The 17,282-nt window shown below is 44.2% G+C and overlaps 2 protein-coding genes across 4 annotated transcripts in view; one reads left to right on the top strand and one right to left on the bottom strand.

The window, feature by feature from the left end:
* TECPR2 (tectonin beta-propeller repeat containing 2) overlaps nt 1-224 on the bottom strand; it is a 103,029-nt gene extending 102,805 nt beyond the window's left edge. For both annotated transcript variants that reach the window (XM_058567746.1, XM_058567745.1), the window contains exon 1: nt 144-224. The gene's annotated coding sequence lies outside the window, so the exon portion shown is untranslated. The remainder of the gene's footprint in view (nt 1-143) is intronic.
* Nucleotides 225-355: 131 nt separating this feature from the next.
* CINP (cyclin dependent kinase 2 interacting protein) lies at nt 356-17,076 on the top strand. 2 transcript variants are annotated; one of them, XM_058567749.1, is made up of 5 exons: nt 356-407; nt 5,171-5,339; nt 7,887-8,016; nt 15,611-15,740; nt 16,565-17,076. In XM_058567749.1, the coding sequence occupies exons 1-5, from the start codon at nt 401-403 to the stop codon at nt 16,765-16,767; spliced, it is 639 nt and encodes a 212-aa protein (XP_058423732.1). In that variant the 5' UTR covers nt 356-400; the 3' UTR covers nt 16,768-17,076. The 2 variants fall into 2 exon arrangements, with proteins under 2 accessions (XP_058423732.1, XP_058423731.1); XM_058567748.1 differs by lacking the exon at nt 356-407 and adding an exon at nt 484-508.
* Nucleotides 17,077-17,282: the final 206 nt, after the last annotated feature.

The following is a 17,282-nucleotide window of genomic DNA, read 5'->3' as shown; positions in this document are numbered from 1 at the left end:
GGGCCGGGGGCCGGGAAAGGGGGGCGAAACGGGCGGCTGAGGCGAGGGGAGGGTGGCCCGGGGAAGGCGTGAGCGCCAGCGGGAAGGGGCGCGGGGCCGAGCGGCGGGGGCGGCGAGGCCTCCATCGGCGTCGCCGGACTCACCTCCCGCAGCAGCCCCTCCGGACTCGTCGGCCCCGCCGGGCCGGCGTAGGCGGGGACGGACTCCGGGCCGCAGGGGCTGCCGGGAGCCCGTTCCCTGGGCAACGGGGCCGGCAGGGACAAGCGACAGCCGGCTCCGCCCGGGGATAGAGCGGCAGAGCCACCAGGGGCGGCGTCGGGGCGGGAAGGAAGTGACGTACACGCTTCCGGCGGGTGTAGGCGGGGCTTCGGGTCTCTTTCCCGGGATACCTGTGGACCGAATGGAAGGTGCGTGAGAAGGGCTGGTGTCCCGGGATAGAGAGGATGTGGATGTTACGCCTTGGACTGCAGGGTGGGTCAGAGGCTCGGAGCTTTCACAATGAATGGGGGTCGGTGCGTTGCCCCAGTCCAGCTCGCTGGCGGCGCGCAGGCTCTGCAGTCGGCCTGGGTGTCACTCAGTTCTGCCGATCCTCAGTTTTTTCGCGGGTAGAACGAGATGATATACCTAAAGGAGCGTCAGCAGATCCTGACACTCAAATTGTAATTGTCATTATGAGTTAGTGGAGCACTTTCCCTGAACTCCCCTCAGTCAGAATTACCGACCACACAGCTTTCTGCTGGTACTAAAAGTTACTCTTCAGCGAGTGCTCACTATGTGCCAAGTAGCGTTCTAAGTACGTGGATCAGCTCGTTTGAGCCTCACAGCGATCCGGTGAAGTAACGTCAACAGATGGGGCGCCAAGGCTCAGAGGGTATAAGAAAAGTAGCCACTATCCTTTACCTTACTCTGCCCTTTCCTGTGACTCTGATTACTGGTCTGTCTGTCCCTACTGGCCTGTGAGTTTCTTGAAGTCAGAACTATGTTTTTGGTTCTTAAGTATATGCTGGGAATAGGGCAGACAGACGAGGAAGCAGATGTGGTCCTTGCCCTGAAAGAGCCCCTAGTGGAGGAGAGAAACCCTTGGAAGATTTTAGTACAGGTGGTAAGAGCTATTTCTCCATTTAACACATTTTATTCAGCACCTCCTATTTTCTGAGTTTATGAGAAGAAACAAGACATAGTCCTTACTCTGGTGGAACTTGCAGTCTGGCAGGGAATATGGACGTTAAACAAGGGAATATGCTACACTGTTCAGTGTCATGATAGCTGAAGTATAGGGTGTTCCAGATATCAAGTGCAGTGAGGCCTAACCCAACCCCGGGGGATATAGGAAGACTTCTTTGTGGAAGTGATTTTCTAAAAACCTAAATCAGATCGTGTCACTTCTTCCTTACTCAAAGCTCATTGCTCACTTTCCATTGACTTGGAATAAATTCAAATTTCTTATGTTCGCCCATAAGGTTCTAGTTACCTGCCTCCTCACCTACTACTCGCCCTCTCTCCATTTCATTCTAGCCACCCTGGCTTTTTCTTTTTTTCAAAATCACCAAGCTCATTCTCACATTAGGGCACATGCTGTTGACTTCTCATCATTCAGGTTTCTGCCTAAATGACCTTCTCAGGGGTTCACTCTATTAAAAAAAAATTCAACTGAGTAAATTGGAAGATCTAATCAGCTTAATTAAATGGACAGCATCTCATCTGGCCAGCAGAGCAATACTCCCAGAGGGTTACACAACATAGAAGGCTTTTATAGTATGGAGGGCGGGACAAGGAAAGGAAGTCATCAGCAAGGAAAAATGAAAAGAGTCAACATTTACTTGGAGGCAAGTAAAAGTTCGGGAGACGTGGTCTTCTCATTGTCTGAGCTGTAGCGTTTTCCATTGGCTGGGCTTGTTGCTCAGCAAGAAGGAAGTCTTCCTCCTGCTGGAGTGTAAAGTAGTTGCACTTCCTGTTTGAGAGTGCCAGGTAAGTCTCTTCCTGTTGGGGTCTGTAACGGACACTGTAATTGACCTCTTCCTGTTTGGGGTAATTGACCGGGAGTGGTCCGGTGTGAGAGCCCCCTCTATAGGCCTTCCTGACTCCAATTTTAGTTGAGATTTCTTTTTTTTTTAATTAATTTTCACAACTCTAACACAAGATCCCGTTTTATTTTCTACGTGGCACTTAGTATGATCTAAACTGATCATGACCATCTAATTGTCTATTATCCACCTCCGCTTTGGGGAGTAAGTTCCATGAAAATGGTCCTGGTTATGTCTGTTCAATCACTTCATCCCACATGCCTGGCATATGGTAGGCACTCAGCTAATATTGGTTAGTTGTATAAGTAAAGAATGAATGAAAAATCAATATCATATTTAAAAGCAGAGCCCTAAAGGATACTAGGAGTTAACTAGGTGAGTGGGGACACACACTGACAGGAAATATATTCCAGGTCAATGTCAGAACTTGTACAGAGCCAGCGCTGAGGCATAGAGAGCGACTGGGAGAGGCTGGAGAAGTGATGGACAGGATTTAGGTAACAGAAGCTGTGATATTGTGGTTTATAATAAGAAATAAATATTTGGTCTTTGCCTTTTTCCTGGCACAGAGCTCCTAATACCCTTGGGATTTCCTCAGCAATGAGAGCGATAAAGGTCTTTTGTTATGTTAATGAGGTGACTTTTGTGTCGCCCCTAGGTAACCTAAGGATGGAGGCTGGTGGTCAAAGGAACCAGTCTTGTGATTAGAGGGTTGGAACTTTCAGTCTCACCCACCCCCACCTCGGGGAAGGGGAGAAGGGCTGGAGGTTGAGTCAATGGCCAATGATTTATTTTTTTATAATTTTATTTATTTATTTTTCCCCCCAAAGCCCCAGTAGATAGTTGTATGCCATAGCTGCACATCCTTCCAGTCGCTGTACGTGGGACGCGGCCTTAGCATGGCTGTAGAAGCCGCGCATCAGTGCGCGCCCCGGATCCGAACCCGAGCCGCCAGCAGCGGAGGGCGCGCACTTAACCGCTAAGCCACGGGCCGGCCCTAATGGCCAATGATTTAACCAATCATGCCTAAGTAATAAAGCCTTCATAAAAACACAAAAGCAAAAAGACAGGGTTCAGAGAGCTTCCAGGTTGGTGAAGATTCCAGGAGAGTGGTGAGCTCAGAGAGGGCATGGAAGCTCCGCACTCTTTCCTCATACCTTGCCCTATGCATCTCTCCATCTGGCTGTTCCTGAGTTATATCCTTTTATGATAAACAGGTACTCTAGTAAGTAAAATGTTTTCCTAAGTTCTGTGAGCTGCTCTAGCAAATTAATCAAACCCAAAGGAGGGGATCTTTGGAACCTCCAATCTATAGCCAGTCAGTCAGAAGCACAGGTGACAACCTAGACTTGGGATTGGCATCTGAAATGTGTGTGTAGAGGGGAGAGGGGCAGTCTTGTGGGACTGAGCTCTTAACCTCTGGGATCTGATGCTATCTCCAGGTAGAAAGTGTCAGAATTCAGTTTATTGCTTGGTGGTGGTGGAAAAAAACACACATTGGAGAGGCCTCTGTGATAACAGATACTATGTTGGATTTGTAGGGGAGGAAGAACTATTCCTCTGCCTTCTCAGTTTTTCGGGCTGGTCTAAGAATTAAAGTGACATGAGACAGAATAACAGGAGAAAATCAAACAAATTCAATAACATGTATACATGGGAGAAACCCAGGAAAACTGAGTAACTCTCCAAAATGGCTGAAGCCACCACCTTCAATACCACCTTCAGCTAAAGACAAAGGAGGATGTTGGGGGTAGTGGTTTGGGACTTAGAAGGGGAGGCAGGCAGTTCACACGGAGATCGAAAAGCAAACGTTTGGTAAACAAATGTTTGCATGCCTTGCAGAGACAATGAGACATGGGGAGGAGTTTGATTAAACGGGTGTTGCTAAGTTCCTCCTGTCTACCATTAATAGTCATCTACGCTGATAGCTCCTTCCTGGAACAGGCCTTCTATCTTAAATTCTTTTAGGCTGTTAGGGGGAAGGTCGAAGCCCCCCACCCCGGCCCCAAGTCTTTTGTTTTTAAAAATAAGCCAAAGAGACACATTTTGGGGTAGCAAATTCTGATCCCTCACAGATACTTGCCATGTGCCAAGCCCTCACAGCTTTACATATGTTATCTAATCTTCACGTCAACTCTATGGAGTAGATATATTTTATCCCCATTTTACAGATGAGAACATTGAGGCTCTGAGATGTTAACTAACTTGTCCAAGATCCCACAGCTAGTACTGGTAGAGCTGGGATTCAAACCCAGTCAGTATGGTCTTCAGAGTCTAAACTCCAAACTATACCATACTTGTGTGTCCTGGGTTTCTTAAGGGGCCTCTCACAGAATTTGGACTTTATCTTGTGGGCCATGAGAAAACTATGAAGGTTCTAAGTAGGGAAGGGAGAGCCCAAGCAGCCGAGTTGGCTTTTGGTGGTCTGGAGCTTGCATCCCACAGGATCTGGGATCTGGGTGAGTCTTGGAGTACAGGCAGCATTAGCCTGAGGGAGGAAAGAGCTTTCCAGCAGAGAGAACTGCGTGTGCCAAGGCCTGCAGGTGACTCAACTTCTCGAGAGCTGCCAGTAGTTCATTTTAGCTAGAGATTGAGGGGGGTTCAACGTGGGGGTTGAGGTAAGTGTTGAGGTGGAGAGAGAGGGAGCCAGGTTCTGACAGAGTCTGGACTTCCTCCTGCATCCTAAGCAAGGCCGTGGCAGCATGGAGACATCTCTGCATCTCTGGGGTCCTGCCTTCTCAGTGTCTTGGAATGACGAGCACTTGTGAACCACAAAGCTCTGAACAAATGTGGGGTATCAAAATGCCCGAGACTAGATAGTGGGGTACTAAGGCATAGGGGCAATGGAGAGTTTTAGCAGAAAGTGACAACTTTACCTTATTTCCAACCTTTGAAAGTGGTCAGAGTGCTTAAGGTAAAAACTTTGTGGAGCCAGTAAGCTGGGAAAGACTCATCTGATGAGTCTTAAACTATAAAAACAATTGTTTTGTCCAGGAACTTCCACATCCATCCAGACTCCTTAGTTTCCACAACATTTATTTGTCCAGTTGATGTAGTGTGTCAAATAGTTCTGTTGAAAGTTATAAGTACATTTGCTCTCCAACTAAGATCATAAATTTTATAATTATATTTCTTTACTCTCTCAGCGAAGACTCTTGGAGGTGCAACACCCAGAAAACCTGTCTTATCTGTCAGTGCAAGAAAAATTAAGGACAATGCAGCTGATTGGCATAATTTAATCCTGAAATGGGAAACCCTCAATGATGCAGGTTTTGCTACTGCAAATAATATTGCCAACCTGAAAATCAGTTTATTGTAAGTAAATACTGAGTTCCTTATGCTCTGAGCTCTTCACCCTTAATGACTGGGCAAAAGTTTCCCAGGAGTCTTTTACAGGGGGAAGGGTAATGTCTATTTGTCAACATGGGTAAATTAAATTATAAAATATTAAGCAAAAAAGCGAGTGGTAAAATGATATATGCAAGTTATGAACTGTACCTGTACATTTTAAATACAAAATTATACTACATATTGTTTCTTGTTACCTCTGTATATAAAATTATAAAAATGGATTGGAAGGTACATGCTTAGTTCATGATACTGCTATCTTCTAAGAAGAATAAGTATTGAGGTGGTAAATGTTGCATTTTAATTTTTTGTGTGTGTGTGAGGAAGATCAGCCCTGAGCTAACATCTGATGCCAATCCTCCTCTTTTTTTGCTGAGGAAGATCGGCCCTGGGCTAGCATCCGTGCCCATCTTCCTCTACTTTATATGGGATGCTGCCACAGCATGGCTTGACAAGTGGTGCGTTGGTGCACGCCCAGGATCCGAACCTGCGAACCCTGGGCGGAAGCGGAGCATGGGCACTTAACCGTTGAGCCACCGGTCTGGCCCCTTGCATTTTATTTCTGTGCTTTTGTGATTTATAATAAGAAATATATGTTTAGTCTTTGTCCTTGTTGCTGGCACACAGCTCCTAAAACCCTTATAATTTCCTAACTCATAAGAGCACTGGGAGAATCTTTTGTTATAATATTTGGTCTTTTGTCTGACAGTTCCTGAAATAGCTCCAGAGTGATAAAGGTGAAAGCCCCTTTCAACCACACCTTAATGAGGTGACTTTTGGAAAACCCTTAAGGATGGAGGCTGGTTGCCAGGGGAACCAACCACAAGATTAGAAGGTTGGAACTTTCAGTGCCACACCCTCACCCTCCTACCTCTCAAGGAAGTGAGAGGAGCTAGAGGTTGAATTAGTCACCAGCAGCCAATGATTTAATCAATCATGGGTTCATAATGAAGCCTCTATAAAAACCCAAAAGGATGGGTTTTGGAGAGCTTCTGGGTTGGTAAACAAGAATGCATCCATGTGCCGGAAGGGTGGTGCACCCTAAATTCCATGGGGACAGAAGCTCCTGTGCTTGGGACCCTTCTAGACCTTGCCCTGTGTACCTCTTCATCTGGCTGTTCTTTCGTATTCTTTATTATCCTTTGTAGTAAACCTGTAATCTAATAAGTAAACTAAGTTCTTTGATACCTTAAATTTCCTGAATTCCATGAGCCTATCTAGCAAGTTAATCTATCCCCAGGAGGGGGTCATGGGAACCTCCATTTATAGTGGCGTCTAAAGGGGCTGGGGGCAGACTTGTGGGACTGAGCCCTGAACCTGTGGGATCTGATGCTATCTCCAGGTAGATAGTGTCAGAAATGAGTTAAATTGTAGGACACCCAGCAGGTGTCTGGAGAATCTAAGAATTGCTTGGTGTGGAGAAACCCCCTCCCCCCACCTGTGGTGACCAAGTGTCAGGAGTGAAGTGGGGTATTGAGAATAGAGGAGACACCTTGTTTTTAGCAATTTCTTTAAAAAAAACAAAGGAATGATGGAAAAAACTTAGCAGTTGCCAATTCTGATTGGAAGATTTGCTTTATTCTTTGCACTTTCCTGTATATATATATTTTTTAATTTCTCCAAGCTATAGTTATATATACATATATCTTTGTCTACAGGCCAGAGTCTAGAGTGTTAACTTCCTGGCCTATCCCCTGGCTCTGGCCATCCTGCTTCCGTGTGAAGTTCCCTCAGACACCTCAGGTACTTTGGTCCTCCGCTGCATTTTGCTGGTGGAATCCTGCCCAGCAAGTTCCATCAAACACTTCTTCCCCTTACTGCATAAGATGCTCTCTGATAGTTTCTATTCTATTTTCATGTTTAAGTTTTCCTTAAGTGTTGATTGTGACCCCACTAGATTAATTTCATGCCCCATGGGTCACAGCTTTCAGTTTACAAAACACATTCCTAGATTGTGAACTCTGGGGAAGTGATCCATGTCTTGTTCATCTTTGTAAGCCTAGCACTATACCCTATGCCAAGGATGCCACAGGGCTGAAATTTTTTTTTTTTTTGAGGAAGATTAGCCCTGAGCTAACATCTGTTCCCAATCCTCCTCTTTTTGCTGAGGAAGATTGGCCCTGGGCTAACACCCGTGCCCATCTTCGTCTACTTTATGTGGGACGCCACCACAGCATGGCTTGATAAGCAGTGCGTAGGTCTGCACCCGGGATCTGAACCTATGAACCCGGGCTGCTGAAGCTGAGCACACAAACTTAACTGCTACGCCACCGGGCTGGCCCCTCACAGGGCTGAATTTAATCAATTTATTCTAGTGCAAAATTGAGTAACTGAGGGACATAGTCATTGTATATGTAAATAATAAGTAAACATATGTTATAATGACATGAAACAATGTCTGTGCAAAATATCTGACATAATTACGTGGATAATGAGTTTTATAGGGTTTATCATAACGAAATGAGGTGAGCTTACAGAGTACATTTTGTTCTCATTATTTCCCATTTTGTCCAGGAGTAAAGACAAGATAGAGGTAGAGAGCAGCAGCCTGGCTTCCAATGAAAATGCAGAGGAGAAGCACCCGGAGTATAGTAAGGAACTGGAGATGCTGTGTGAGGAGCTGCAGGCCACCTTAGATGGTTTGGTAAGATCCAGAGATCCAGCCACCTGTGCTCACTGTCACTGAATCCCAGGGGTGTGTTTGGGGTTTGCTTGGGCTCAGCGGCATTCGACGCTGTGGGCGGTGCTTTCCTTCTCCAAACATTTGTTTTTCTCTCCTCAGCCTTCCCTGTTGGTCTCTCTTCTCTTCCTGTTTCGTAAGTCTAGATGTTCCCCAAGATGCTGTCCTAGACCCTTGTTTTTTTTGTCCATGTATTGTCCGGGGCAATTTCACCCACTTCCAGGGCTCCACATGGTAAATATTTTAGGCTTTGTGGGCCCTCCAGTCTCTCTTGTCACTGCTCAACCCTGCTGGGGAGCACTAAAGCAGCGAGAGACAGTACATCGGTGAATGGACATGGCTGTGTTCTAATAAAACTTTATTTATGAACACTGAAATGTGGATTTCATATAATTTTCATGTGTCATAAAATATTCTTCTTCTTTTGATTTTTTCCCCAACCATTTGAAAATGTAAAACCCATTCTTAGCTCACAGGCTGTACATAAATGGGCTATGGGCCAGATTTGGTCTGTGGGCCCTGATCTAGCATGTAAGACATTCTTAAGTGATTGTTTAATGAACTAATGAGCAAATTTCAGTATCCACCATACTAGCAACCAAATGTGGATGTAACCCCTCATCTCTTTGCCAGGCACAGGAATAAGGTTTTATATATATTTGAACTTAGACAACTAAAGCTTACCCACAAACATATAAAATCTTTATATTATAACCTTTTTTTTTTTTGGCTCAGTAAAGTTTTCTCTGAGCTAACATCTGTTGCCTCTTTTTGTATGTGAGCCACTGCCACAGCATGGCCACTGATAGACAAGTGGTGTAGGTCCATGCCTGGTAACAGAACCCGGGCCACTGAGGCTGGCCTATTTTAACCTTTTTTGATGAAAGTGTTTCTAATGCTTTATGTGCTTCCTTGCCTTTTTAAACAGAATATGTCAAATATAATTGTATTTCTTCAAGATAACCACTTATTCAAATTTAGGATTCTACCTATTATAAGACAGACTATAGGTGTTCAGGAAAGAAACATTACCCATTTTTGTTTGTTTGTTTGTTTCTATAAATTATTTTTTTATTGTGAAATTTTTGTTGTACATTATTGTTTATCAGTCACCATATAAGTGCATCCCTCCACCCCTTGTGCCCACCCCCCACCCCCTAGCCCCTGGTAACCACCAAACAGTTCTATCTGTCCATGTGTTGGTTTGTCTTCCACATTTGAGTGAAATCATGCAGTGTTTGTCTTTCTCTTTCTGGCTTATTTCACTTAACATAATGCCCTCCAGGTCCATCCATGTTGTTGCAAATGGGACGATTTTGTCTTTTTATGGCTGAGTAGTATTCCATCGTATATATATACCACTTCTTCTTCATCCAGTCATCAGTCGAGGGACACTTGGGTTGCTTCCATGTCTTGGCTATAGTGAATAATGCTGCAATGAACATAGGGGTGCATAAGCCTCTTTGGATTGTTGATTTCAGGTTTATTGGGTAGATACCCAGTAGTGGGATAGCTGGATCATAAGGTATTTCTATTTTTACTTTTTTGAGGACTCTCCATACTGTTTTCCATAGAGGCTGCACCAGTTTGCATTCCCACCAGCAATGGATTTGGGTTCCCATTTCTCCACAGCCTCTCCAGCATTTGTTGCTTTTTGTCTTGGTGATTATAGCCATTCTAACGGGTGTAAGGTGATATGTTAGTGTGGTTTTGATTTGCATTTCCCTGATGATTAGTGATGTTGAGCATCTTTTCACGTGCCTATTAGTCATCTGTATATCTTCTTTGGAGAAGTGTCTGTTCATTTCCTCTGCCCATTTTTCGATTGGGTTATTTTTTTATTATTCAGTTGTGTGAGTTCTTTATATATAATGGAGATTAATCCCTTGTCAGATATATGGTTTGCAAATATTTTTTCCCAGCTGGTGGGTTCCCTATTCATTTCGATCCTGGTTTCATTTGCGTTGTAGAAGCTCTTTAATCTGATGAAGTCCCACTTGTTTATTTTTTCTTTTGAAACACTACCCCTTTAAATATCACATCAATTGTAAGATGCGTAATGGTTTCCAAAACACTGAAATGAGAAAATAAAATGGTGCATTGAGGACATTTTGGTACTTTAGCCTTTTCTGTATGATTGAAATGTAACACTGTCTTCTGAATATTTTGACATTTATGAGGCTATTTGTCTCCTCTCAATAAACGATCATGTTTTTGTAATTATCCTGCCTGTTCTATGATTCTGCCTTTCACTTTGCCGTGGGGTTCTGCTGTGATAAGAAACACTTGCCCCAGTGCCCAGCTCCCTCCACTTGATACTCAAGCCGGTAACGAGGCAGGCGAGTGTCATCAGTGACTTCATGTTAAGCCCCCCTCACAGGAAGCGGGAGGATAAAGTGTGTGTGCTTTGTGATATCTGTTTTCTTTGTTTTGTCTCCATATATGTGACTGTGTCTCCAATGGGTTCTGGACAGAGGACTTCTTGACCAGTGGGAAATTAACACGGGCAGAATAATCTATTGAAATTTACACAGTAATAAGCTGTTGAAAACTGGCCATTTGTATTGTTTTTGTTTGTTTTTTCCCAAATTGGCCCATTTGATTATGGCAAGTATTTTTATTTGGACAAAAAAGCAGGTGCGCATATTGTTCCTGAAAGAGAAGAAACTGGGTGGCTAAGTTCCTGTACTGAAATAAGTTAAACAGCCACAAAGCTAAATCCACATGGTTTGGCGGTCAGTCACCCTCAAGCGCTGATTGCCTTTGTTGTTTTGATGTGTCACCAGCTCCCACCAGAACCTCTTCATCCTTGACCTCCTGTGTTCCTTCCTGGTATAAAACATTGCGTAGAATCCCAAAACTGTATTAGAATGAGAAACACTTGACACATACTAATGTGACTTTATAAAATGCAAAACACCCTGGAAAGGATTTTGTTTTTAAATGCCGTGTAGCTTTTTTTAGGTCACACGTTCTCATTTATGACTCTCCATATGCACACCACATTAGGAAAGTGTTTAAAGGGGGAGGCTATAGGGCGGGGGAGGTGTGCCTTCCATTTCGGGCATGTCAGCAGTGATCGGTTGGTTGTCTTTGCTTGTGCATCCTTTGATCTCCCCATTCTTAAGTGGCAGTCAGGTACCACGGGACTCCTTCCTCAGCGCCACTGACCCACGCTGAGGAGGGACAGCCTGGGAGGGTGTTAAGACGTAGAGTCAAGGTTCAGAAAACCCAGCTGGCAGGCTCGATGGATGGAGCAGTAGCAAATGAAGTGTGGGACACCTGCCCTTGGTCCCTGCAGCCCACAATACAGGTCCAGGGGGAGAGAGGCGTGGCCTAGCAGGCCAGCTGAAAGTGGCTGCTGGCTTTTGGGGGCTGCACGCTCATGGTGAGCTGAGTTCCCAATATCTTCACATAAAACCTGGGCTTTGGGCCGGCCCCGTGGCTTAGCGGTTAAGTGCGTGCGCTCCGCTGTTGGCGGCCCGGGTTCGGATCCCGGGTGCACACCGACAGACCACTTCTCCGGCCATGCTGGGGCCACGTCCCACATGCAGCAACTAGAAGGATGTGCAGCTATGACATACAACTATCTACTGGGGCTTTGGGGGGAAAATAAATAAATAAATAATCTTTAAAAAAAATAAATTTATAAAAAAAAAAAAAAACCTGGGCTTTGTCGATGAGAGCCAAGGAGGTGATGGGCCCACCCATCATCATGGACAGAGACAGCGTGGGCGCATATGCAGAGGGGGCTGAGGGGGGCAGGCCATGTCAGAGAGAAGTAATTGGAGGAACTGTGGTTTTAGCCCAGAAAAGGGGGAACCAGTAGACAAAACAGCTGCCATCACAGCCCAAAGGCTGTTGAGAAAAGGACCTTGTACACTGGTGTTATGAAGCCTCAGAGGGGACAGGGAAGACCCCTGGAGCCCGCAGAAGCTTTAGCTCCTACCTGAGAACAGTGATAAGTCCTGTCCAGAGCTGGAATGGGCTGCCTCGGAGCGTGATGTGTCCCATCATTGGAAATGTGCCCCCAAAAGGCTGGACGGTCACTCGGTGGGTTTGTTACAAAGATCATTGAGGAATTACCTCCTGGAACTAGTTCCATTGGAACTAGGTCTGTGTTCACACATTTCCTCCATTCTCATACCTGTCTCACACTTTGTATCATATCCTGTACTCATTTATTTACTCAACATTTTTCTATAAAACAATTAAAACTACGTTATAAAAATATTAGCTGAATCCTGCTTCCCTGTCAAAGTTTTTGAGACTGAGGCTTACTCCCTCTTTCCTAAAAGGAAAGTATTGCTTCTTAAAAAGGCAAGTATTAGTGAGATGGGGAGACATATGGTAACCAGAAGAATTGGAAGATAACAAACGAGGCAGGAAGCAGTGTCTCCGCCTGCGGCTCAGGGTTATTAGTGCTGCTGCCGAGTGCCACCTAACCACGCTCCCAGCGCAGCCCACACTTTGGGAAAGGGGGGCCGCGTGGTCTCTCTAACCCATTGGTTCCTGCTCCAGTGAATTTATTATATATTTTTTTTAAATTAGCACTTTATTAGATGTACAGAAAAGATAGTACAGAGAGTTCCCATAAACTATCCCCACCACACACCCAGTTTCACCTATTAGCATATTCATACATTAGTATGGCACCTACTGTTACAATTAATGGACCAATGTTGATGCATTGTTGTTAACTACAGGCTGTAGTCTATTCAGATTTCTTCTATTATCCCCTAATGTCCTCTTTCTGTCCCAGGAGCCTATCAAGGACAGCACCGTAAATTTAGTGTCATGTCTTTTTTTTTTTTTTTTGCAAGGAAATCAGCCCTGTGCTAACATTTGCCAATCCTCGTCTTTTTTTGCTGAGGAAGACTCGCCTTGGGCTAACATCTGTGCCCATCTTCCTCTACTTTATATGGGACGCGGCCACAGCATGGCTTGCCAAGGGGTGTGTCGGTGCGCGCCTGGGATCCAAACCGGCGAACCCCGGGCCACCGCAGCAGAGCGCGCGCACTTAACCGCTTGCGCCACTGCCGGCCCTAGTGTCATGTCTTCTTAGGCTCCTCTTGGCTGTGACAGTTTCTCACAAGTGACTGTACTTGTTCTTTTATAATGTTGACAGTTTTGAGGAGGACTGGTCAGGTATTTTGTAGATTGTCCCTCAGTTGGGATTCATCTGATGTTTTTCTCATGACTTGACTGGGGTTGTGGGTTTTTGGAGGAAGACCACCGAGGTGAAGTGCTCTTCTCATCACATCATATGGAGGGTGCCTGATATGAACATGACGTACCACTGGATGTTCACCTTGATGCCCTGGTGCCGGTGTGTTTATCAGGTTTCTCTACTGTAAAGTGGCTCTTTTCCCCTCTTTCCACACTGTCTTCTTTGGAAGGAAGTTACTATGTGCAGCCCAAACTTAAAGAGTAGGAAGTTTTGCCCCACCTCCTTGAGGGTGGAGTGTCTATGTAAATTATTTGGAATTCTGCACAGATTTATCTCTTGTCTCCCATCTATTAATTATTCAATCATGTATTTGTCTCTTCTCCCCTGTCTGTTAATTATTCAATCATTTATTTGTCTCTTTTTCCTCATCTATTAATTATTCAGTCATTTATTTCTAGTAGTATGGACTCATGGTTATTTATTTTATACTTTGGGTTATAATCCAGTACTGCTTTATTTTGTCCCTCAAATTGTTCCTGCTTTGGCCATTAGGAGTTCAGTGGGCTTCCATGTCCTTTTGACATACTCCTATCATTGTAAGTTTTGTGTTTTGGTTTTTTGAACACTTCCTTACTTTCTGGCATTACAAGATGCTCTAGGCTCATCTTGTGTATTTCCTGCCTCAGTCCTAGAATCAGCCATCTCTTCAAGGAGCCCTGGTTCCTTTTACTGGAGAAGGGTATTAGAAACCAAGGTCTGGGTGCTAGCTGTCAGGCACCGAAGTTCTCCGCTGCAGTGAATTTATTCTATTTTAAAGGGCTTTGGAAATAAGTTCTTATTCTATGTTCAAAACTAAGAGTTGATGATATAAAGATATTAATATGATTTTTCCTATGGTCCTCCAGCTTTTAGAGAGAATGGTTTCCTAGACTCGACTTTAAATGTCTTTAATGAATTTGACCTTGGTGGGGGGTTTGAGGCACCCCTTTCCTGAAGCAGTGTGGTCTGTTAGCTGGGAGAGGAGATGTACCTGTGTTGAGCTGTGAGTGTGGGCCGCTGTTCACACTCTGTCCGTTCAGGGCTGTGCACGTGTGCATGACTTTAGTCTCTTTATTGATGCCCGAGCTCCAGAATTAAGTGAGGCACCTCTGGCCTAGCGTTAGGCCTCCAGGATTTTTCTTGCTTTCCTGATCTTTATAAGCTTTTCTTAGAATTAGGTGGCATTAGGGAGCTGCTGCAGGATGCAGAGGAGAGAGCATAGGATTGGGTGTCAAGAGACTTGGAGTCAGAAAGTGTGGTATCAAGTCTTGGCCTTGTCCTTCTCTAACTCAGCGACCTTGAGAATTTTCCCAGCTGTAATACAGAAAGGATGAGTCCTACCTCTGGGGTTGGGCCAAGGGAAATATCGAACCTAAAAAGATTTGGGAAAGGAGTATAGTCCTTTAAAAATTAATATTAGCTAAATTTAATGTGTGCCACTTCAAACATAATTGGAGAGTGGTTGAAGGACCACGTGCAAAGAATTAAGATTTCAACGATTTACCTATCTTTTCTTATTTCCCCATGTACGTAAAGTTAACTACACTTGGGAGTTAGAAATGTGGTCTTAGAAGACCTATGCTACTTAAATCTGAAAGCTTAGTTACTTCACCCATTTATTTTATTTAACAAGCCCTTAAATAGCTCCAACTAGGTGCTTCAAAAATACTAACTCAGTCCTCCTAACCACCCTATGAAAGTAGGCACTTTGTCAGACCCATCTATGCTGGCCCGTCATGCATCGGGGATGGTATTCGAATCCACGGCGATGGCCGTGCAGATGTTGCAGTTACCCGGCTTTGTACGGAGCCTGGTGGACCTTGAGGCACCGTCAGTGTCAGGTTCTCATTGTTTTCATTCCTGTGTGAAATGTATCCGGGCTCCATTTCGTTATTACCATTTTATAAACAAGGAAACGGAGCCTCAGAGAGGCTTCAGTAAACTCAAAGGCAGTTAGTAAGAGTCAGAAATGAGCTCATTTAATGCCTTTTCTCCTATCTTTCATTCCATAAAAACAAGAGCCTATCTTGCGATTCCTCCAGGTCATTGGTGCTAAAAAATTCATGCTGTTTGGAAATCTTAGTGAAGTGGGACTCAGCAAGCTTTCTCTTCTCCAGGACTGCAAATCTGGGGTTTATTACTGAAGTAATCCAAAGTAATGAAATCATGGCAACTGTCTGCCTCCATCTCCCTGGAAATTTGCTGCACGTGGAGTAATGGTGTTAAGTTATTGGACTTTTAGTCTCAACAGACTTATACTTCTTAGCTTTGAAATCTTGTAGTTACTGAATCTGAGACTAGAGTAGATTTAAAATAATATTCTCATATTCCAAATTAATATCTTTTCAGACCAAAATACAGGTGAAAATGGAAAAGCTGTCCTCAACTACCAAGGGAATCTGTGAACTAGAAAATTACCATTATGGGGAGGAGAGAAAACGGCCCCTCCTGTTTCACACATGGCCCACAGCCCATTTTTGTAAGTAGTTTTTTCTGCATTGCTTTTCCAGTGTAGATTATGAGAGCATTTGGGATCATTTAGATCTAGTACTCTAAGAAGCCGACAGGCTTGAAATTCAATTCAAGAGGATCCAATGGGAGGGAAGGAGATGGGGGCATCTTAAAATGAGCATTTCTTCTTGACTTTAATTACCTAATAATCAGCAAAGACTTAGAGACTCATGAAACAAGTTGCCATTATTAGCCCTTTAAAACCAACGGGTAGAATGAGTTCTACCTCCTGCAGAGGCAGAAATCTTTTTGTTTTTTTTTTTTTTGGAAGAAAGGTGGGTTTTTTTTGCTTTTTGTTTTGTTTTAATTAAAAAATAAATTGAGGTCACTCCAGCCAACCCCATGGAAGAAGACTACTGGGAAAATGGAATGCATTACTTAAATAAGCTCTATGAGATAACGGTTATTTTTACTTACTTCAAAGGAAGGGCTAAGCTATTTGTTGTAGAGACCTCACTTTTAAATAAAGGAGAAAAGGGTAAAACCACCTAATGTAATGTGTTTATTGAAATATTGTCTGTTTGAGGTGAATCTGCTATTTATAATCATTGCAATTACTTAAGAGTTGAGTAGAAAAGGTTATAGCTACTTTCTCATTTTCGTGACACCATGTTATCTCATTCTACTAATCTGCGCCAGCTCCAGTGATCAATACCCATCTGGTCCTTCTCTGTCTCGGTGCTGCTGCTGATTCTGGTTTTTAACAAGGAGCTTTTCAAAGTGGCGGGTCACCCCAGTCAGGAGTACTTCCTTGAATGACTGCTATTAAAGGGAGACTTACATTTATTTCAGATGAGGTTTCCCACAAGCTCTCTGACATGTACAGGAAGGAACTCCTCCTGAAGCGCACCATTGTTGAAGAGCTGGCACACACCGCAGACCACGACCTCACCCTGAGCTACTTGTCAATGTGGCTGCACCAGCCCTACGTGGAGAGTGACAGCAAGCTGCTTCTGGAAAGCATGCTGCTCGAAACAGGGCACCGAGCACTGTGACCTCCCACCACAGCTTCATGCATGAGCCTCCAGGCTCTGTACCACTGGCTTCCTTAGCTCCCAAAGTGGACAGTCTTTCATGTAGGACCCAGTGCTGTACCCTAGGGTCATACCCTGTGTTCTGGCGTGGCCACGCACTCGCCTTCTTAGGGGCTTCTAGACTGGATCATTTCACCAGCTCCTTGCGGCCTCTCTAGACACACATTATTTACTGCTGTGTGCCATCTGCCACTCAGTGTCGTCGGCACCTATTGTGAATATGTCCCCCAAGAAGACTTCTGCGTGAAATAAACGAGTTCCTCAGAATGATTGAGTGATCTTGTTTTTGTAACTTAGGTGTATCTTACACAGATTACATTTATGTAGAAAATCCCTGGTTTCATATTTTTACTTTATAACTATCTGTATTGTTTAAATTATTATGAGACTATATTAGTTTTGTAATTACAGATAATGTTTAAAGTACCATAGAGTTAACTGAGTAAAGACTGGCATCATGGGAATGAAAACAACCT

This window comes from Diceros bicornis, chromosome 24 (assembly GCF_020826845.1).
Source record: "Diceros bicornis minor isolate mBicDic1 chromosome 24, mDicBic1.mat.cur, whole genome shotgun sequence".
NCBI lineage: Eukaryota > Metazoa > Chordata > Mammalia > Perissodactyla > Rhinocerotidae > Diceros > Diceros bicornis.
The sequence above is the reverse complement of the archived record's forward strand: the minus strand, read 5'-3'. Positions and strand labels throughout refer to the sequence as shown.

Bases quoted from the DNA above. Each gene is read 5' to 3' on its own strand.
- CINP (XM_058567748.1), top strand. The intron at 5,340-7,886 runs GTAAGTAAATAC...CATTTTGTCCAG, and splicing joins AACCTGAAAATCAGTTTATT to GAGTAAAGACAAGATAGAGG. The intron at 15,741-16,564 runs GTAAGTAGTTTT...CATTTATTTCAG, and splicing joins ATGGCCCACAGCCCATTTTT to ATGAGGTTTCCCACAAGCTC.